General features: G+C 34.7%; 1 protein-coding gene and 1 pseudogene across 1 annotated transcript in view; one reads left to right on the top strand and one right to left on the bottom strand.

Annotated features, from left to right (window-relative positions):
- Bub1b (BUB1 mitotic checkpoint serine/threonine kinase B) overlaps positions 1-23,269 on the bottom strand; it is a 54,435-nt gene that overhangs the window by 12,093 nt on the left and 19,073 nt on the right. Inside the window, exons 6-14 of the mRNA XM_076849386.1 lie at positions 22,979-23,148; positions 21,199-21,413; positions 20,926-21,017; positions 11,125-11,354; positions 6,679-6,791; positions 5,510-5,625; positions 4,784-4,833; positions 3,591-3,651; positions 2,573-2,675 (exon numbers count right to left, since the gene is read on the bottom strand). Of these exons, the coding sequence (XP_076705501.1) occupies positions 2,573-2,675; positions 3,591-3,651; positions 4,784-4,833; positions 5,510-5,625; positions 6,679-6,791; positions 11,125-11,354; positions 20,926-21,017; positions 21,199-21,413; positions 22,979-23,148 (1,150 nt within the window). The remainder of the gene's footprint in view (positions 1-2,572; positions 2,676-3,590; positions 3,652-4,783; positions 4,834-5,509; positions 5,626-6,678; positions 6,792-11,124; positions 11,355-20,925; positions 21,018-21,198; positions 21,414-22,978; positions 23,149-23,269) is intronic.
- On the top strand, positions 2,802-3,469 carry LOC143393981 (U1 small nuclear ribonucleoprotein C pseudogene; annotated as a pseudogene).

The raw sequence follows: 23,269 nt of genomic DNA, 5'->3' as shown, positions 1-23,269 counted from the left end.
TCCTAAAAGGGATCATACCACTTTATATATTTACCTGTAGTATACAAAAAGTACCTATTTTTGTTTTAACCCCTGTGGATATTAGATATTAATTTTTACATCATTACCACTTTGACATATTCTTTGAATTTTTGACTTTAAGTTAAATAAATTAAATAAGTAAAAGATACATCCTGAATAAATGTAGCTTAAGAAATAAGAGATAAAACTGATGTCTATAGTCCAAGTATACATTTTATGCAAATACTACTTATGATCCTATTAGTTTAGACATTTTAAATATGACTGTTTTAAGGGATAAAACTTATGGTAGGTACCTATTAATAAAATTCAAGTACAACATTATAAGACAAAAAAGCAAGATGAAGACTATTAGACTCCTTTAATAATTCACTCTATCCTGAACAACTAATTCTAGAACCACTAAATCTAAAACCAGCTCCAGTATCACATTCTCTAGTAGTATTCTCCAGGACACAGTATATATTTAATTACTCTCTTACATCATGGTCTTTTTCACAGCAGACAAGGAACTAACTATTAGAACTATTTGGGAAAGTATTTAAAACAGAGACATATACATGCTTAGACTTCTTTCCTGGAAATTCCAATTCCATATAACTAAAATGGAGCCTGAATATGTTTTGCCATAAAAACCTCCCTAGCTTTTTCTCTATTGCTGGAAATACTCTACATCTTAAGTATAAAACAGCACAGATATTCACATATGTAAAAATTCATCTAGCTGGGCAATTAATATTTATGCACTTTTACTGAGTATAAAATATACCTCAATCATGCTTAAAAATTTTTTCCAAATGTTCCATTCCCTTGGATGTAGAGAACATACTTCTTTAAATCACTAAAGCTACTGATAACATCTCCCTGTAAAAGTCTTCAGATTAAACACATTCAATTCTCTTCAAGCTTATAACAAGTTTCCAGATGCTGGTTTGAAAAGAATTAATTTTCTTTCTTAAAATATCGGTGAAATGTCAATGATAACAGTTATTTACTTTGACTTACAGGGTCTTTTTTTCTTAGTTGTAGGTGGACACAATACCTTTATTTATTTATTTTTATGTGGTGCTGAGGATCGAACCAAGTGTTTCACACATGCTAAGCAAGTGCTCTACCCTAAGCCACAACCTCAACCCCTTACAGGGTCATTTATCCCAAGTATTATCATGTCATAAGCCCATAGTGATTAAAATAGAACATTACAAAAGTAAAATGGCTGGTCTACATAACTTTTCCATTGCCATAAAAGGCATTTTATTTTACTTTATTTTTGGTACTGGGGATTGAACCCAGAGGTGCTTTACCACTGAGCTACATCATGACTCCTTTTTGAGACAGAGTTTTGCTAAGTTGCCGAGGTTGCCCTTGAACTTGAAATACTCTTGCCTCAGCTTCCTAAGTTGCTGAGATTATAGGCAGGTGCCACAGTGCCCAGCTCATTATATATATAAAAAAAGAAGAAACAACCTTTGCTATGTTGGCTAAAAAAAATTAAAAGTGTAAAACTGCTCTCAAATCAATTTTTTCCCCACTTTAAAAATTTAAGATATAATTTAAATCCAGAAAATTCACCCTTTTATAGTATATATTGCAAAGGTTTTTAGTATATTGACAGGTTGTATAACCATCACCACCACTTAACTCCAGAACATTTTCATCCCTTAAAAAAGAAACCCCGTACCTATTAACAGTCACAGTCCCCTCTTTCTCTAATTCCCTAAAAATCCCCAATATACTTTTTACCTATTCTGGATATTTCATGTAAATGCAAACGTATATAATATGTGGTTTTCTTTGTGCCTGACTTCCTTTAGCTTGTTTTTTGTTTAGTTTGATAACCAAGGGTGCTTAACCACTGAGCCACATCCCCAGACCTTTTTATTTTTGTATTTAGAAACAGGGTTTCACTAGATTGCTCAAAGCCTCATTAAATTGCTGAGGCTGGCTTCAAACCTGTGATCCTCTGCCTCAGCCTCCTGAGCCTCTGGGATTACAGGCATCCACCAACCATGTTTTCAAGGTTCATCTTGTTGTGACATGTATCAGTACACCATTACTTTTCATTAGCAAATAGTATTTCAATGCATATGGTATTTTGCTTATCCTTTGATGGACATTTGGGTTGTTCCCACTATCATGAATAATATTTCTATGAACATTGTGTACAAGCTTTTTGTGTCAACATATTTTTTATTCTCATGGGTATATATTTAGGAGGGGAATTGCTAAGTTAACTCTATGTCTAATATTTCGAGAAACTGCGAGTTTTCCAAAGTAACTGCTATTTTACATTCCCACCAACAACATGAAAGTTCTGATTTCTGTATATCCTTGATCCAGGACACTTGTTATTATCTGTCGTTTTTATTATAGCCATCTTAGTGAGTGTTTAATCATTGTGTTTCTGATGTGCATTTTCCTGGTGACTAATGATGCTGAGCATCTTTTCATGTACTTTGTTCAAGCTGGTGATTTTAATTTTAACCTAAACTTTTGGAAGTTTTAAATGAAAACAACACACTGGTCCATTTATATTAAGGATATTTCTTACACAAACATCTGGAGAGACATCCTCATTTAAGGTGATGCTTTCTGTTTTGAGTACTGCAAGGGGTCTTCGTTGGGCTAAGCCCTTTGGGAGCTCTTCAGGAGAACTGGAAAAAGACATACTGCATTTAGAATTTTTTTTTTTGTTGTTTATTTACAGACAATAGTAACCACTAATTTATTCTCACTTATAATAACAGAAAGTTTAAGTTAAAAACAACTTCAAGGGAGCCGAGTGGTCAACGGCCCGAAGAGCAACATGCCTAAGTTTTATTGTGACTACTGCGATACATACCTCACCCATGACTCTCCATCTGTGAGAAAGACACATTGCAGTGGTAGGAAACACAAAGAGAATGTGAAAGACTACTATCAGAAATGGATGGAAGAACAGGCTCAGAGCCTGATTGACAAAACAACGGCTGCATTTCAACAAGGAAAGATACCTCCTACTCCATTCTCTGCACCTCCTCTAGCAGGTGCTATGATCCCACCTCCCCCTAGTCTACCGGGTCCTCCTCGCCCTGGTATGATGCCAGCACCCTATATGGGAGGCCCTCCCATGATGCCAATGATGGGTCCTCCTCCTCCTGGGATGATGCCAGTGGGACCTGCTCCTGGAATGAGGCCACCAATGGGAGGCCACATGCCAATGATGCCTGGGCCTCCAATGATGAGACCTCCTGCTCGTCCCATGATGGTGCCCACTCGGCCAGGAATGACACAACCAGACAGATAAGGATAGAGGGGAGCTTTTTCAGTTTTATATTACTTGTTCTATTTCATTCACCAGGAGATCATGGTGCTGTGTGACTCTGGGTGTTTTCTAACAGTATGACAACAAAGACTTGCTCCCTATTTGTATCAAAGAGAATAGTTTCAGAAGGGAGAAATTGGAAAGAAAAAGTACAGTTTTCATTTGTATTGTGAAATGTGAAAATAAAGTTGTCAGCTCTTTTAGTTAAAAATAAATAAATAAATAAAAAATAAAAAAATAAAAACAACAACAAAAAGCAACAAACCTTTCATTCTTTTTTTCTGAAAGAAGAGATTCGTCAAAAATGGAGAAAGGTATACTGGGACCTATAGAAAAAAAGAGACTAGATATATACTCTTAGGAGTACATGCTTTACTCTTCAAGACAACTAAAGGAATTAATATTTTGTGTTGTTAAGCTTCAAACACATAAAAGTAAAGATCATTTAATAATTTATTATCAAAATACAGATGATCTTGATTCACCTATTTCCCTAACCAATGCTACTACTCCTCTAAAACCTACCCCAACAGAATGATTTTGAAGCAAATCCAAGACATAATATCATTTCAATATGGTTTTTCTAAAAAAGGCTCTTTTCAAATGCCAAATTTCAAGATGTGCTAACTATATAATAATTTTTGAATATACAGTATCTATTTAGAAGTTCTACATTTTACCCATTATCTTTAAAAAAATTTTTAAAGTGTGTTTGAATTGAGAATGCAGAGTAAGATTCATATACTGTGACTAAAGCCTCTTTTATTTATAGGGCTCTACAGATACTTTTTAGTTGAAGAAATTGGCTTGTTTGCCACATAATGCTGAATTTTGCAAATTATATCTCCCTCTGTTGTTTAACATGTTCCTCTATGCTTTGTATTTCCTATAAATTGGTTGTTAGAATTAAAAGTTCATTTTGGGCTGGGGATGTGGCTCAAGCGGTAGCGCACTTGTCTGGCATGCGTGCGGCCCGGGTTTGATCCTCAGCACCACATACAAACAAAGATGTTATGTCCGCCAAATACTAAAAAATAAATATTAAAATTCTCAAAAAAAAAAAAAAGTTCAATTAGATTTGGTTTATTTTTTATAAAACTACTCACAAATGAATATTCATGTTGCTACCACATTTAACATATTTAAATAGAAAAAGTCCAATTTGAACATAAAATAGTCAAACTTTTTTTCCTTCAAAAAGACACTGTCCTTAGTCTTGGCTGCTGGACTGATAAGTTACTGAATGTAACTTAAGTGGAAACATATTATTTTGTACTAATATCAATCTGAAAGTATATTTAAACCAAATTCCGTAATTCAAAAATACAATAATACTCACTCTATTCCCCCTCTTCCTTCTTTCAACCCCTTTACCATAATTAAGAAAATATTTACCATTTGTTATATAATCCATTTGGTATCAACAACATTTTCATGAGGCTGTCAAATGTAACTCACCTTTAGAGTGAAGCTGTTCTCGACAAATGCTTTCTGCAAGTGAAGTTTCTCTATGAAAAAATTTGTTTTAAAAAGTGTTCAGTACCCACAGTAAGAATTATTTAATTTTTTAATTGTCTAAGAGGCTTTTTCATTAAATATAATCCTCTTCACTATAAGATAAAAAAAAAATTATTCTGCCACTCTCAATCCCAATTCTCTTGAAGAAGTCATTAGAAATGTTATGGAAATATACTTGATTATAGGTGTTAAATTACACTAATAGTTAAGCAGATCACAAATGGTAAGCTATGATTTTTATAAAACAAAAACAAAAATAAAGCACAAGAAGAGAGATATACCAGTGTTAGCAGTAATTCTCTTGTTGGTTGAAAAGAGTGATTAAAAAATAATTATTTGTTTCTATAAGAAAAATGTTATTTTTTATGGAAACAAGTTAGTACCAATCATTCCTCAGTGTCACAGCTTATGCTGAGACAGAAACTTTAAGTCTCCTTGATCCAAAGCTATTAGTTAAGGAGACTTAAAGTCACTAGAGAATCAAAGGTTGGTTCCAATCCTCCCTTAAGGACTAGGTGTGTAGCTCAGGTGTAGATTCTTTGCTTAGCATGTGTGAGGCCTGGGTTCAAACCCCAGTATCACAAAAAAAGGAAAAAAGAAAAAAAAAAAAGAGAATTTAAAAAAGCTCTTCTATAAGCACTATCCCTTTTACCAATATGGTCTTACCTAGAACAAGAGTTTCGAGGACAAACAGAACTGCATAGAGCCACTCTTGGTATTTCCTGAGACCGGGAAGCAATTTTCAATTCAGCTTCCTTCTTTGTAGTTATCTTCTCTTCTTGCTATTTGCATTAAAATAAACAAAATAAGTAACTCTCTCAACCAGAAAATGATATATTTTTTCAAGCTCTAGTCCAACATTACATACTCTTACCCTAGATATCCACTAACCATATGAAAAGTATGTATCACAAAAGTTCTTTCCAATAATTCATGTTTTTAGTATAAACTTGTATTGTTGTACTCAATTAAGCAATTCCAAGAATACACTAAATTTGTTAACCCCATTCTAATGGAACATAACTGGAAAAAAAAGCTAAAATCAAAATTAATTAAATAATTTGTTTATCATATAACAAATAAGTCACATCACTTATTTCATATGTCATAAATCCCATTTGAAATCACCTGGTTCAATTACTTTCCTGCTCAACTTTGCTGCTACTAATCACTAAGAAACCACCAAAAACTGGGGGGCAATAGGGAGGACTTAGAAACCTTCTACACTTCTGTACTGTTTAGACTATTTCAGGATAAACATGTAGCTCGGTGGTAGAGCACTCTGTCTAGCATGTCCTAGGGTCTGGGTCTAATCCCTAGCACTTTTGGGGAAAGAAGGCTAAATTTATTTCAAAAAAGCATTAGTTTTGTGTATTTTAAAAAAGGATATTGGGCTGGGATTGTAGTTCAGCGATAGAGTGCTTGCCTAGCATGTGCAAGGCCCTGGGTTCAATCCTCAGCACCACATATGAATAATAAAATAAAGGTATCGTTTTCAACTACAACTAAAAAATATTTAAAAAAAAAAAAAAGGTGGTGGGGGTGGGGTTGTGGCTCAGTGGCAGAGCACTTGCCCAGCATCTGTGAAGTACTGGGTTCAATCCTCAGAATCACATATAAATAAATAAAAAATAAAAGTACATCAACAGCTAAAAAGTATTTAAAAAAAAAAGAGGGCTGGGGCTGAGGCTCAGTGGTTGAGTGCTCACCTAACATACATGAGGCACTGGGTTCGATTCTTAGCACCACATAAAAACAAAATAATATGTCCACCTAAAACTAAAAATACATACATAAATAAATAAATATTTTTTTTTTTTTAAAAAGGATATTACCTGATCACCTGCTCTTTCTTGCTGAGTAGTTTGGATTTCTTTTAGCTTTTTCTCCATCTCTTCAATCTGTTTCTGCATTTGTGCTCTCGTCTCTGCACTGGTCAACAGCTCTACTACAAACAGTGAAGTTGGCTGAGGCATTACTCCTTGTAAGAATTTATTCTATCAAAAACTACCTTTGGGGTGCATGTCCTCAACACACATTAATACAGATGAAAATGATATTAAGTGGATTACTTTATTTATATAGCAAATAATAGATAAATGCCTAAAGTACAACTTGAAAACTTAAGTTTTGGTGGTAAATAATACAAAGTTCTTGGTTATGTGATACTAACATTCAAATTTGAGATAAACACACAAACAAATGAAAACAAGCTTCAGTAACTTAGCAAGGCAATAAGCAACTTAGCAAGACCCTGTCTCAAAATAAAAAGAAACTACGATGTGTGTTTGAGTAAAGGGATGAAGGTCAGTGACTATTTAAGACCTGTGATCAAGAAAGATCATTCTGACAAAATGACATGATAAAGCTAAAACTTTTTTTCTTCCTTTACTACTGGGGATAGAACACAGGGGTACTTTACCACTAAGCCATATTCCCAGACCTTTTTATTTTTCATTTTGAGTCAGGGTCTTACTAAATTGCTGAGGCTGGCCTCAAAATTTCAATCCTCCTGCCTCAGCCTCCCAAGTCAATGGGATTACAGGCATGTGCCACTGCCCCCAGTGAAAAAGTTAGAATTTTTAAAAGGAGAAAATGGTCTGTAAGTAGCCATGACAAGAAAGAACAATCTTAGCCAGGCACGGTGGCGCATGCCTGTAATTCCTGTGGCTTGGGAGGCTGAGGCAGGAGGATTGCGAGTTCAAAGCCAGCCTCAGCAAAAGAGAGGTGCTAAGCAACTCAGTGAGACCCTGTCTCTAAATAAAATACAAAAAAGGGCTGGGGATGTGGCTCAGTGGTTGAGTGCCCTGAGTTCAATCCCCAGTACCAAATTAAAAACAAAAGGAAAAAGAAAGAAAGAATAACTTTTCTAAGCCCTGGCTGTAGTTACATTTCTCATATGCCTCTATTACAGTAAATAGCCAACAAGTCTTGGATGTCAGTCCTATTTCAAAAGTAACAAGAATTCGTATTCAAAGACATGAGGTTTTATAAGGGAATCACTATATACCCAGGTGGGAAAATACAAATTCAAGAACTAGATTCAGAGACCAGCTAAGGAAGTAGATTTTAAAAGACCTTTTATCTATTCAAATCTAACTTATTATAAGCTTACTACCACCATGTTTTAGCTAACTAAGAAATATACTTTCACCTTACTTCTGTATACCTGGTATGAATTAGATATTTCCATTAAGATAAACCCAGTTTTATTTAGATACTGATTTCTTTCTCTAGTTCATATTTAGCTACCCTCTCTCCCCATTTCTTTGTTGGTTTCTTTTTTTTTTTTTCCCTTTTAAGGTTCTATGGATCAAGTCCAGGGCATCACAATTCCCAAGCAAGCTCTCTCTACCACTGAGCTACAAATCTAGCTCTATTCCTATATATATATATATATTTGTAGATGGGCACAATAACTTTGTTTTTATGTGGTGCTGAGGGTGAAATCCAGTGCCTCACAGTAATAGGCAAGTGCTCTACCACCAAAGCTACAACCTCAGCCCCTCTGTTCCTATTTTTTAAAAACCTTACTCAGCTAGCTCCTTGTTTTGCAATCATCTCCCCTTCCTTCCTAGACACATTTTTCAGTATTTCAACCAGAGCACCTTTGTGAATCTTGGAAATGAACTAGAAAATGTAATAAATGAAGGTAATTCCAAGCATACTAAGTCTCCTTTATAGCATTTTGTTTCTAACTCGTTACCTGAAACTCAGATTTTTTCCTCAAGTTATAGAAGTGATAGGCTAGGGGCAATGGCACTCGTCTGTAATTCCAGCAGGTCGGAAGGCCAAAGCAGGAGGATTGCAAGTTCAAAGCCAGCCTCAGCAACTTAGCAAGGCCCTAAATAACTCAGGGAAATGCTGTCTCAAAATAAAAAAATAAAAAGGGATGGGGATTTGGTTCAGTGATTGCGTGCCCCTGGTTCAATCCTTTTTACCGACACCCCCCCACCAAAAATCTATATGGATGACATTTATTCTTGGGCCTCCCCCAACCTCCTTTTCTATATCCTTCTTATTCTCCCTCATGTCCTGATGTTCTATTCTGCCTATCTTTTTTCTTTTCCTTTTTTTTGGGGGGTTAGGGTGGGGTGAAGAAATGCACCCTAGGGATTGAACCCAGACCATTCTGCTCTATATCTTGCTTCCAAATACTATAGGTACCAGAATAGGAAGTACTTTCCATTTCCAAGAAATTCCCACTTTCTCAATTTATAATAAAGATTCCTTCAATTTAGAAAGAAAATATCTTTAAGAGACAATAAAAATAACTATTGTAAGTGACTGAGGTAAGAGAAAATTGTTAATCTAAATAAGTCCTTGGAGAAGGAGGTAAAAGACCACTGTAATGAAAACTATAGAACATTGAAGAAAAAAACTGAAGAAGGACTCAGAAGATGAAAAGACCTCCCAGACATTAATAATGTAAAAATGACCATACAGCCAAAAGTAATACATATTCAAAGCAATTCCCATCAAAATATCAATGACATTCTTCACAGAACTAGGGAAAAACAAATCTAAAATTCATTTGGAAAAATAAAAGACCCAGAATAGCCAAAGCAATTCTAAGCCACCCCCAACAACAATAAAAAAACACAAGTGCTGGAAGCATCACACTGCCAGATTTCAAATTACACTACAGAGCTATAGTATCAAAAACTGCATGTTACCGACATGAAAAATCGACACATAGATCAATGGTACAGAAAAGATGACACAGAGATAAACCTAGGAATTAAACCACAAAGCTATACTACTTCTAAAAGAAAATGTAGGGCCAACACTCCAGTATACAGGCACAGGCAATGTCTTTTTCTACAGGACCCCTAAAACTGAGGAATTAATGCAAAAAATGAATAAATGGTATGTCATCAAATTTAAAAAAGCTTCTGCACAGCACAGGAAATAATTAGGAATGTAAAGAGAGAATGTACAGAATGGGAGAAAATCTTTGCTAGCTACTCTGACAGAAGATTAATATCCAGAATATATAAACTTCACACCAAAAAAAAAAAAAACAACCCAAAACAAAAAACAAATAATAAATGGGCAAATGAATTAAACAGACACTTCTCAAAAGAAATATACACATGGCCAACAAATATATGAAAAAAAAAATGTTGACCATCATTAGCAATTAGGGAAATGCAAATCAAAACTACACTGAGACTTCATCTCACATCATTCAGGGTGGCATTCATTAAGAATGCAAATAATAAATACTGGAGAGGATGAAGCAAAAAAGGAACACTCTTACACCATTGGTGGGATTGTAAATTAGTACAACCACTATGGAAATCAGTATGGAGATTCCTCAAAAGACTAGGCATGGAACCACCATATGACCCAGTTATACCATTCATTAATATTTATCATAAAGAATTTAAATCATATTATAGTGATACATGCATACCCAGATTTATAGTAGCCCAGTTCACAATAGCCAAACTATGGTATCAGTCTACGTGCCCATCAATGGATGAATGGATAAAGATAATGTGGTATATATCCACAATGGAGTTTTATTCAGTCATAAAGAAAAATAAAATTATGTCATTTGCAGGAAAATGGATGGAATTAGAGACCATTATGTTAAGCAAAGTAACTCAGAAGGTGTAAGGACATGTTTTATCTCATGTGCCAAAGCTACAGAAGAAAAAGAAATATGGGGGTGGATCTCATGCAAATCAATGGAAAATTAATAGAGGAAAGGAAATAAGGATGGGAGACAAGGAAAGGGAAAGTGTTGGGAAGTGATATTGGCTACGTTATATTGCTATATTGTGTGTATGAATATGTAACAACAAATACCATTGTTATGTACAACTATAATATACCAATTAAAATATGTGGAAAAAAATTTAAGAAATGTTTTAGCAGAGTTAAAGGAAAACAAAACAAAACAAAAAAGTCCTTGGAGTATCAAGGGTACAGTGAAATATTTCAGGACGCATTAAGAAAAGTACTTAATGGAAAGGCAAGACACCACATGTGTGCATGTCAGGGATCATAGATGATTTTATTGTAGAATATGAATTGTTCCTGCATTCAGAGCTTCTTCTCCTTTATTCCTGAGCACAGACTCAGTTTTCTCCATTGTGTTTTTGTGACAGGCAGCAATGGAAGTGGAGCACATATATAGAGAGAAACTGTACAACCACAGAAATAGCACATAAAGCTATAAAGTGGACAATTTTCCTCAGATTTAATAAATTAGTTCAACTCTCCTACAAATAAATTACTTTCACAAGTTTAAATTAGTTCAACACACACACCTTCCCTCTGCTCTTTCAATTTTTTCCGAAAAACTTCAGCTCGAATTTCTTCAAAGGAGAATTCCTCAACTCCTGCATAAATCTTCTCCTTACAATACATCATCTTCTCTTTCTTTTCCTCAGACTCTTGCTGATGGCTTTGAACTCTTTGCAGAAGATCTCTTTCTTCCTTTCCAGGCTTTCTGGTGCTTAGAATGTGGTTTATACTGGGTTCAATTTTACATGGTGTCCTAAAGAAGCAAAATAATTTAATACTCAAAGTCAAAATAAATTATTTCTTATAAATTTTAAGTTCTAATTTTAATATTTTAATCACAAGAAATAATAAGATTGAGAAAGGAGGCTGAAAACAACTTATAAAAATTATTAGTAATTATGTTCTGAGCCTGGGATACATATAGCTCAGAGGTAGAACATCTGCTTAGCATGTGTAAGGAGCTGGGTTCAATCCCTAACACCAGGAAAAAATTAAAATTATGTTTTGAGAACTAATTCAGCTATGAGGAAGGAAATTAGTAGTAGAGTTAGGGTGATCAAGCAGCTTATATTGCTTATAGGTAAAAATAAAATTTAATACCACATGTTTTTCAAACCTGGTAGATATAAAGAAGCTAATCTCTGCAATGTAGTTATTTTTCAAAGTTTCACATCCAAAAGAATTAGAATTACAAATACAGCATTAGGGAACTGATGATGTAAAATTCAAGGTTTTCAGCTGAGGGAGAAGAATGAAAATGGCAGGATAGGTTTGAATAAAATGAAATATAATTACACCTCATTCAGGTTAGCAGATAGATGCTCTCAACCCTGGGCATGGATACTTTCAAAACTACACTGAGACTTCATCTCACATCATTCACCTCACATCATAGTAAGTGTGAAACATAACTAGTTTTGAGCATCTACAAGTTTTAAGATGAACATCTTAAAACTTTTGAGCATCTACAAGTTTGAGCATCTACAAGTTTTAAGAGCTTCTCCAAAAAATTTGTACAACCTGATAAAGAACTTTTATGAAAAACCCAAACTAATACCACATTTCCACTTGGGAGGATCACAAATTCAAGGACAGACTGGGCAACTTAGCAAGAACTTGTCTAAAAATAAAAACAAAATTTTGAAAAAGCTGGGGGGTGTAATTCAGTGGTAGAATGCTTACATAGCATGCATTATGCCCAGGGTTCAATTCCCAACACTGCAAAAAAAACAAAAAAGGCAGAATGCTTTCTCTGTCAGATCACAAACAAGACCAGGATGTTCATTCTTGCTACATGAACATTGTTCTGGAATTTCTAACTAAGGCAATTAGGCAAGAAAAAGAAAAGGAGTTTAGATAAGAAAGTAAGAACAAAACTACACTTGCAGACAACATGATCTTATATACAGACAATCCTAAGGATCTACTAAAAATCAATTGTAGGGCTGGGGTTGTGGCTCAGTGGCAAAGCACTTGCCTAGCATGTGTGAGGAACTGGGTTCATTTCTCAACACTACATATAAATAAACGAATAAAAGTCCATACATCTAAAATAAAATAAAATAAATAAAGATATAGTGTCCATCTACAATAACAAAAAACTTTTAAAAAAATCAATTGTGTTGCTGGGTGTGATGGGGCACACCTCTAATTTCAGTTTTTCAGCTATTAGGGAAGCTGAAGCAGGAAGATTGCTTGAGCTTAGGAGTTTAAGACCAGCCCCTGGGCAATGTAGCAAGACCACATCTCTACCTCTATATACACCAAAAAAATAAAACACCATCAGTATTTTATATACTTGCAATAAACCATCTAAAAATGAAATTAATAATTCTATTTACAACTTCATAGAATAAAACTTCAGAATTTAAAGAAGTGTGAACAGACATTTCACCAAAAAAAATACAGAAATGGCAAATAAGCATGTGAAAAGTTGCTTAACATAATAAATCAGAGAATTGCAAATTAAAACTTTAATGAGATATCACTACGCACCTATTAGAATAGCTAAAATCAAAAATATTCATAAAACTAAATGCTGTCAGGATATAAATGTCATTTGTTACTAGTAGAAACCCAAAATGATACATTTTCCACTTTCACTTTGGAATAGTGAAAGTGAAATTGGCACTATTTCTAATAGCTAAATTAATTGTCTTATACAATATAGCTAAATGAATTGAAAAGTTATGTTGTACACAAAAACTTGCACATGAATGTTTTTAGCAACCTATTCATAATTTCTAAAACTTAGAAGCAACCAAGATGTCCTCTAGTAGATGAATGAATAAACAAACTGCAGTACATTCATACAATGAAATATCATTCAGCACTAAAAAGAAATGAGCTGTTGAGCCACAGAATGACACCAAGGAGCCTTAAATTAATATTGTTAAGTGAAAGAAGCCAGTCTGAAAAGGGCAAATATTATATGATTCTATTTATGAGACTTTCTGGAAAAGGCAAAAAAAAACAGAGGCCAGCTAAGGAAGTGGATATTAAAAGACCTTTCATCTACTCAAATCCAACCTATTATAAGCATAATACCACCATGTTTTAGCTAACTAAGAATACACTTTCACCTTACTTCTGTACACCTGGTATGAACTAGATATTTCCATTAAGATAAACCCAGTTTTATTTAGATACTGATTTCTTTCTCTAGTTCATATTTAGCTACCCTCCTACCCTATTTCTTTGTTGGAATGTTTTTGTTTTTTTTTTTTCCTTTTAAGGTTCTATGGATCAAGTCCAGGGCATCACAATTCCCAAGCAAGCTTTCTCTACCACTGAGCTACAAATCTAGCTCTATTCTTATTTTTATTTATATATATATATATATATATATAAAACACATATATATGTAGTTGTAGATGGGCACAATAACTTTGTTTTTATGTGGTACTGAGGATCAAACCCAGTGCCTCACAGTGCTAGGCAAGTGCTCTACCACCGAGCTACAATAAAAAAATTTAAAAATACAATAAAAAAATTAGTACTTCACATTGATTAAGGGGAGAGATGAAGATGGAGCACAAGAAATTCTGATTACAATGAAATAATTTTGTATACACTACAATGATTGATACGTAACATTATGCATGTGTCAAAACTCATAGTAAGTGTGAAACATATTAGAATGAATCTTAATGTAAGCAAATCCACTGGAGTCAATAATTAAAACAAATATATGACACTAATGCAGGATGTTAATAAGAGGGAAAACTGTATAGAATTGAGTGGGGATGAGTACATGAGAACTCTGGTACTTTCTACTCAATTTTTCTATAAAATTAAAACCACTATAATAAATAAAGTCTATTGGTAGTGCATGCCTATAATCCCAGTAACTCAAGAGGCCGAGGCAGGAGGATCATAAGTTTGAGGAAACCCTCAGCAACTTAGTGAGGCCTGAGCAATTTAAAGAGAGAGGTGAGAGAGACAGAGAGAGAGAGAGAGAGAGAGAGAGAGAATTTTTTAATATTTTTTTTTTAGTTTTTGGCATACACAACATCTTTGTATGTGGTGCTGAGGATCGAACCTGGGCCGCACGCATGCCAGGCGAGTGCGCTACCGCTTGAGCCACATCCCCAGCCCGAGACCCCGTCTTAAAATAAAAAATTTAAAAGGCTGGGGATGTGGCTCAATGGTTAAGCACTCCTGGGTTCAATCCCCAGCATCAAAAACATTTTTAAAAAAAACATTTTAGAAGGAAGAATCACGAGTTCAAAGCCACCTCAGGAACTTAGAGAGGTCCTAAGGACTTAGTGAGACTCTGTCTCAAAATAAAAAATAAGAAAAGGGCTGGGAATGTGGCTCAGTGGTTAAGGAATCCTGGGTTCAACCCCTGGCACCAAAATTAATAAAAATAAAAAAACTTTGGGGCTTCAAAAGATAAAAGAAAATGGAAAAATCAACAATGAAGAGACAAATAACCCAATTAAAAAAAACAGCCAAAGAACTTAAATACACATTTCTTCAATGAAGATACACAAATTTTGCCATAAAAAGAGGCTCAACACAATTGGTCATTATACAAATGCAACTCAAAACCATACTGAGATCTAACACTTCACACCCAATAAGAAGACAATAACCAAAGATTCAGATAACAAATATTGGCAAGAATGTAGAGAAATTGAAATGCCCATACATTTTGGGACTATAGAAATGTAAAATCTTGCAGCCTGTTTGGAAAACAGTGACAAATGCTCAAAATGTTACAAATGCAGTTACCATATTACCCTGGAATTCCTTTTCTAGGTAATAATTCCTTTTCATTTCTACCCAAGAGTAATGAAAATATGGCCACACAATGATACACACAAGTATTCACAACAACATTATTTTCTTTTTTCTTTCCTTGCCTTTCTTTTTTCCTATTTGGTACTGGGGGTTAAATCCAGGGGTATACACTGAGATACATCCCTGACCCTTTTAATTTTGAAACAAATCTCACTAAGCTGGTCAGAGCCTCAATAAATTACTGACCTCAAACTTGGAATCGTTCTGCCTCAGCCTTCTGAGTTGCTGGGATTACAGGTGTGTGACACGACACACAGCTACATCATTATTCTTAACAGCCAAATGTGAAAACAACTCAAATGTCCATTAAACTAATGACTGGATAAAAATGTTATATATCCATACAACAGAATATTGCTTAGCAATAAAAATGAAGTTTTGATACATGTCACAACATGGCTGAACCTTAAAAACATTAATTACACTGAATGAAAAAAGCTAATTACAAAAGATCACATATCTTATGATTCAATGTATATAAAATGTCCAGAATTGGCAAATCTATAGACATAGAAAACAGATTAGTGGTTGTTGGGGCTGAGAGTGGAATGGCTAGGGTGGTGGTGAAGAATGGGGAATAGGAATTTTTTTTGAAGTGATAAAAGTGCTCTAAAATGGATTGTAGAAAGAGCTACACAACTATGAATATACTAAAAGTCACAGGACTGCATACTTTTAAAGGGTAAATTGTATGGTAGATAAATTATATCTCAAGCTGTTTTTAAAAATGTTTTTAGGGGCTGGGGTCATGGCTCAGTGGTAGAGTGTTTGCCTAGCAAACAAGAGGCACTGGGTTCAAACCTCAGCATCATATAAAAATGAAATAAAGATATTTCGTCCACCTACAACTAAAAAAAAATGTTTTTAAAAATAAGCTTTAAACCGATGTGATTCTGCAATCTTTGTAATGTTTTGAATAAGCAATAAAAAAAATAAAAAAAATAAAATAAGCTTTAAAGGTAATAGTAAATATACAAAGTTGCAAGTCAATGATATAGAGGAATAGGGGTAGAGGGAAAATTAAAAAAAAGAAAAAGGCCATTAAAAAGGTGAGATGGTTGGGCTGGGATTGTGGCTCAGTGGTAAAGTACTCGCCTAGCACGGGTGGGACCCGGGTTCGATTCTCAACACCACATAAAAATAAAGGCATTGTGTTGTGTCCATCTACCAAAAAAAAAAAAAAAAAGTGAGATGGTTGGGCATTATGGCACAGGCCCATAACCCCAGCTACTCAAGAAACTGAGGTAGGAGGATCACAGTCTAAGGCCAGCCTAGGTAACAGGGTCTGAGTGAGACCCTGTCTCAAAACAAAAATAAAGAGAAAAAGCACTGGGGATGTAGTTCAGTAGTAGAGCACTTGACTAGCATTCAAGAGGCCGTGGGTCCAATCCCTAGCACAGGGGAAAAACAAAACAAAACAAAACCCCAAAGGCGAGATGGGGGCTTAGGCATAAATCAGTGGTAGAATGCTTGCCTATCATCAGTGAGACCTTGTGTTTGATTCCCAGAACCAAAAAGAAAAAAAAAAAAAAAAAAGGCAAGATAAAGTAACTAGATATTTACAGAGGTCCTATTCATTATTTTGTAGTCACACAATTTTGGTAATCTTTGTTCCTTTTCTGTTATATCACATAATCCTTTCATAAGATTAAAATACAAAGGAGTTGGAGGTTTAGCTCTTTGGTAGAATCTGTACTTAGCATGTGCAAGGCCCTTTAATCCCCAGCCCTGAAAAACAAAAAAAGAATAAATTAAATACTAATTATTAAAATAAAGTATAAGCCTGGTATGGTGGCTCACACCTGTAATCCCAGCACTCCAGAGGGTGAAGCAGGAGGACTGTCAAGTTCAAAGCCAGCCTCAGTAACTATAGAGACCCTGTCTCTAAATAAAATATAAAAAAGGTCTGGAGATATGGCTCAGTAGCTAAGCACCCCTGGGCTCAATCACCAGTACCAAAAAAAATTTTTTTTAAAAACTTAAAGAGTAAAAACTTAAAGGAGTAGGGAATCAGACTAGAAGCTTTATGTAGGATACAGAATATTGAAAAGAATATGTAGTTCTAAAGAACAGGCAGTCAGGAAACATGAATTCTAGACTTGGATCTGCCACTAAATTAACTGTGATCAAAAAATTGATTTTATATAATATTGTAGCAAAAACCCCACAACACTTTTCTGTTTCATAACAACTTCTTATATAAGTGGTTTGTTTCCAAAACTGAAACAGGTATACGAAAAGAATTGATTATATAAATTTTAAACCTATCCAGAAAACTTTTCAACATTTGGATTTGGTTTAAATCAAATTGTATTCTATATTTTTCAATTCATACAATAAAAAATTAAGGGGAATAATAGTCAAAGAAAAGTCAGTTTCCTAAATGCAATGTAGTATCCTGAATTGATACCAGAAACATGAAAAGGACGTAACTGGAAAAAAAAATATTGAGATCTGAAGACTTTTCTGGAGTTTAGGTGATAATATTATACCAATGTCAATTTCTTAGTTCTAACAAACCATGGCTTTGTAAAATGTTAATAGAAAGGAAAATTAGGTGAAGGGGATACAGAAATTTTCTGCATTATCTTTGCTCCTTTCTGTAAATCTAAAATCATTCCAAAAGTTAAAAGTTTATTAAAAGAAAACATTTGTAATCCCAGAGGCTTGGGAGGCTGAGGCAGGAGGACTACCAGCCTCAGCAATTTACAAAGTTCTAAGCAACTTAGAAAAACCCTGTCTCAAAAAAAAAAAAAAAAAAAAAAAGGAAGAAAAAAGTCAATGAGAAACTAAACTTAATTTTAAATAAAATTAAGGAAATAAAACAGGTATTGGTATTTAAGTAATTCTTGCAATTAAATGATCTCTAGAACTGAATTATATTTCCAGTAGTACTGTTTTGTAACTTCATACATCCAACCATTCAATAAACATTTAGATGAAAGGAAATGCTTCACAAGAGTTTTCTTGAAGGGTATAACATCTAGATTTTTTTTTTTTTTTAAGAGAAAGAGAGAGAATTTTTTTTTTAATATTTATTTTTCAGTTCTCGCAGACACAACATCTTTGTTTGTATGTGGTGCTGAGGATCAAACCCGGGCCCCACGCATTACAGATAAGCGTTGCATTCCAGGTAAGCATTACCGCTTGAGCCACATCCCCAGCCCAAGGGTATAACATCTAAAACAGTCCTAGGAGGAAAAAGAATTAGCCACAGGGGAGAGGGGTATGGTGGCCTTGTACATGCTAATTGTAAAACAATTCTACAAGTTAGGAGTGTACAGTCTAGTGTGACCACTTATAGGAGGGGAAAACTGGAGATGTTAGCAGAGATTAAATCATGAAGGGTTTTGTAAATGAGGTTTTTATAATTTTTCGATGTATGAATTGAAAAATAACTTAAAACAAGATTTGAATTTGGTTTGAAACAAAGTTCTCTGACTAGCATTAAAATTTATTATATAATGTCAACTCATTTTTTGTTTATAATTATATAATGAATGCTGATCTGGGGTTTCATTCCAAAAGTTATGGGGAGTTAGTAAGAGTCTGATCAGGGAAACAACATGATCAAATACACACTATAGAACTTTAACAGCATAGAGAGAATGGGTAGAGACGAATAAGACGAAGATTGGTATTTTAGTTACTGCTATGATTTGGATAAGTGTCTCCCTAAACCTCATGTGTTAAAAGTTTGGTCCTGGGTACACGGCACTGTTGAGAGGTGGCAGAATCTTTAGGAGGTGGGGCCTAGTGGGAAATTTTCAGTTCATCAGGAGTGTGCCCTTGAAGGGGATAATGGAATCCCAGTTCCTTCCTCTCTAGCCATGAGGTGAAAAATATGCTCTGCCACTCTCTTACACCATAATGTGCTGACTTGCAACAGGCCCAAAGCACCAGGGCCTATCAGTTATGGGCAGAAACTTGCAAAACTGTGAGCCAAAATAAACCTTTTCTTTTTATAAACTGATTGTCTCCATGTATGGTATAGTGTTAGAAAGCTAACTGAGATAGTTAAGTTGCAGAAATCCCGGCAAAGAATGATGAGGACTCAGAACTCAAAAAAGAAGATTGCTAAATTTGAATGCAGGAGAATTAAAATTAGTTGGGCATGGTGGTTCAGGCCTGTAATTATAGAGTCTTGGGAGGTTGAGGCAGGAGGATTGCAAGAGGTCAGGTCAGCCTTAGCAACTTAGGGAGACCCTCAGTAACTCAGCAAAACCCTGTTTCAAAACGCCTGGGGATGTGGCTCAGTGGTTAACTGCCCCTGAATTTAATCCTCAGAGTCTCTCTCTCTCTCTCTCTCTCTCTCTCTCTCTCTCTCACACACACACACACACCACACACACACACACACACACACACTTACTTATTTAAAGATAAATGGGCATGATGGTATACATCTGTAATCCCAGCTACTTGGGAGGCTGAGGCAGGAGGATCAAAAATTCAGGCTAATCTGGTGCAAGAACCTATCTCAAAATATATTTCAAAAAAAGGGGCTGTGGCTCAGTGATAGGGCGCTTGCCTAGCATGCATGAGGCACTGAGTTTGATCCCCAGCACCACGTAAAAATAAATAAATAAAAAAGGTATTGTGTCCATCTACAACTAAAAAAAAAAAATTATTAAAAAAAAAGGGGGGGCTGATGCAGCTCAGTGGCAAAATGGTTGACTAGTATGCACAAGAACCTGAGTGTGATCCTCAGCACCACACACACACACACCCTAGTGAAAAAAAGAAAAGTCATGTAGTTAGGTCCAATAAGACACCAAAGAAAAAGAATTTAAATAAAGTTTAACATTTTCTATACCATTATTAACTTTGACATAATTCATGTTTCTACAAAGTAACTTGAAACATTAGAAAAATTAAACATCCAAAAATGTATGTCATCAATTTCTATAAAGGCTCACATGAATTTCTTAAAAAGTTTCCTGTATCATGACTCTTCATTAGGTAGAATATGGGTCAAAACTTATTTCTGCATTTCTACGGTACCTAGTATGAAATGGCAATTATAAATTAGTTATAAGGAACCTTTTACACAGAATTGAACCTAGCATTAGGATTCAGCAATGCTAAGTATTGGACTAGATCTTAGACTGACTTGATTATATCCATCACCTATCATGTTTCTTCTTACAAAAGAAATGCTAAGGGTTAGGAAGAAGGGGAAAAAAAATATATGCAGAAGGAAAAAGCAGGATAAAAAGTACAATTACCACAATTCCCAATTACAATCAATAACAAATAATATCTCACTAAAATAACAGTGATTACCCTCATTATAATAATGTAAACATAAACCAACCTGATGTTTATACCCTAATAAAAATATTACTAAGAGTTTTTTAGCCCTAATATATTCAAGGTAGTATAAACAAAAGGTATACACAAAACTTTGTCTGACTATTTTCATTTTCACAAAGAAAATGCTGAGGATTTGAACTAGGATAGGTGTCTCTGCCCACCCTTAATCATTCCACTTCAAAGTATCTGGAAACCAAACTCACATAACTGGCTGTTGTGCAGTCTCTTCCACATATGGAGTAAAACTGGGAACAACAGGGGGTACAGTTGTCACAGAAGCTATACTGCCATGAGGCTGGAGATTAAAAAAAAAAAAAAAAACACTAAAATTACCATACTTTGTACATTCTGCCAAAAAATTATGCAGATTCTACTTAAATATTCAAGAGGAATTAAGAGATGCTAAAAATACTCCTCTATTCTAAACCTGAAGTCTATGTTATGTTAGCATATACATTTGATCTATGAGTCCTTACCCTGTATTCCAAGGGCCTGTCTGTGTTCCAAGGGCCTGCATGTAGTTCATTCTCTTTAGCTCTGGGGATAGGTGGTGCCATCCATGGCTGGATCATGGGCTTAAACAACTCTGCTCTAGAAGCCTGATCAGCATTTTCATCAAAAACAGTAATTCTACAATTATTTTGCATCTGCTGAGGAACTGGAGTTTGGAATCCTCTGTTCTGGCTTGGAGCTAGGTGAAAAATAGAAAAACTTCACAAGGAATCTTTAAATATCAGCTTAGCTACAAGATAAGGTATACCTATTTCCCAAATCAAGGAAAATACTCTATTATCATAGAATCAAAAGAAGATTTTTTAAAAAAGTAATTATTTTAGCCAGGTACAGTGACATAAGTCTATTATCCCAGCAATTTTGGAGGCTGAGTCAGGAGGTATTGTAAATTCAAGGCCAACCTGGGAAACTTAGCAAGACCCTATCTCAAAATAAAACTTTAAAAAAGGGCTAGGATTACTGTATCACAGTAATAAAGTACCCCTGGGTTCTATCCCAGGGGTGACTGAACCCAGGGGTGCTTAGAAACTGAGCCATATCCCCAATCCTTTTTATGTTTTGAGACAGGGTCTGAGTTGCTGCTGGAAGCCTTTGCTAAGTTGCTAAGGCTAGATCTGAACTTGCAATCCTCCTGTCTCAGACTCCCAGGTAGGTGGTATTACAGGTGTTCGCCACCATGTCTGGCTAAAAAAATCAATTATTTTAAAAAACCTTAATAAATTAAATTAGTAACAGTTTTATCCACTCTGTTTTTGTTACTTATCATTGCCCTATTTTCCCCTCCTTCCTATAACTTCTAATCTTTTATTTATAGTACAAAACAAAAAAAAAAAGAAATTCTACATTTTCCTGAAGCATCATTTTAATACTGTCTAGTTTTCAAAAACTATTCCTGGTACTCCAAAAGAAAACTATTCCAATTCTTCATTTTTTAGCTCTCCATTTTCTCTCAGTAATAATCCGCCAAGATTTACTAGAGGACACAAATGCAGCTCATTTATTTGAGATTGCTATTGTAAGACTAGTTATTACTTTAAGCTTCACCATGATCATCGCCCCCCAATATTTTTTTATTGGCACATTATATTTCACCATAATCTGACGAAATATATTTTGGCACTACACACGCTCTATATCTTAATTCTAGGGTCTCTGACCAACATCCTGATTATTAATAAATTGATATCAGGAATGGGATTAAGGACCAAATAATAGTCTGGCCTACATGTTTAACTATTTTAAATTTGGTTTATGAAAGCTTACTTTCAGTACTTTCTGGTCAATTTTGCTGTGACTTTTAAAACTGCTCTAAAAAAGTCATTGTTGATTAAAAAGGAAAAAAAAAAAACTTGATCATCTTGGGTATATAAAAAGTATTCAATTTTGGCCTAAAAGTCTAAAAAGAAAGGATTCTTAATGATGTAAATATCATTCTCTGAAGTTTCGGTGCACGTAAGCTTTACTTTGACAACATTTGCTATATTACTACTTTTTTCAACTAATAACTCTTACTCAGAAAATGATGCTCCTTAAATATCAGGACTAAACTGATACACAAAAATGCTTCTGTTTATTTTATTGAACATTATAATATTAGCTCTCCTTTGACTTCCTTATATTTGCTACCTCGTACTCAGAAAAACTAGGACAGTGTGCATGTATATAATTATGCATTATCTTCTTACTTAATTTACCTACCACAAGAGACTAAAGGTTTTCCAAAATAACATTTAACAAACTTACCCTTGAGAGCACCTCCTACACGGTTGATTGGAGCTCTTGCTGTCTTTTTCCCTTTGCTTTTGAGTTCAGCTAGTGTACTTCGTTGTGGTACTGAAGGTCCCAAAACTTCCTCCTCCTCTTCTTTCTCAAGTGCTAAAAGAGTTTGTCGTGATACTCGAGCTTGGAATTGCCTAAAGTAAGAGAAATTATCTTTTAATAGATGTAACCACTATCCACTAGACTCAAGATTTCTAATTTGCTAAAACAAACAAAGGAAAAGAACAGAATATGGGGTAAGAAATATAGAAATAC

Source organism: Callospermophilus lateralis, chromosome 3 (assembly GCF_048772815.1).
Source record: "Callospermophilus lateralis isolate mCalLat2 chromosome 3, mCalLat2.hap1, whole genome shotgun sequence".
In the NCBI taxonomy this organism is placed as follows: Eukaryota; Metazoa; Chordata; class Mammalia; order Rodentia; family Sciuridae; genus Callospermophilus; species Callospermophilus lateralis.
Note: the sequence above shows the minus strand (reverse complement) of the source record. Positions and strands in the feature narration are given on the sequence as shown.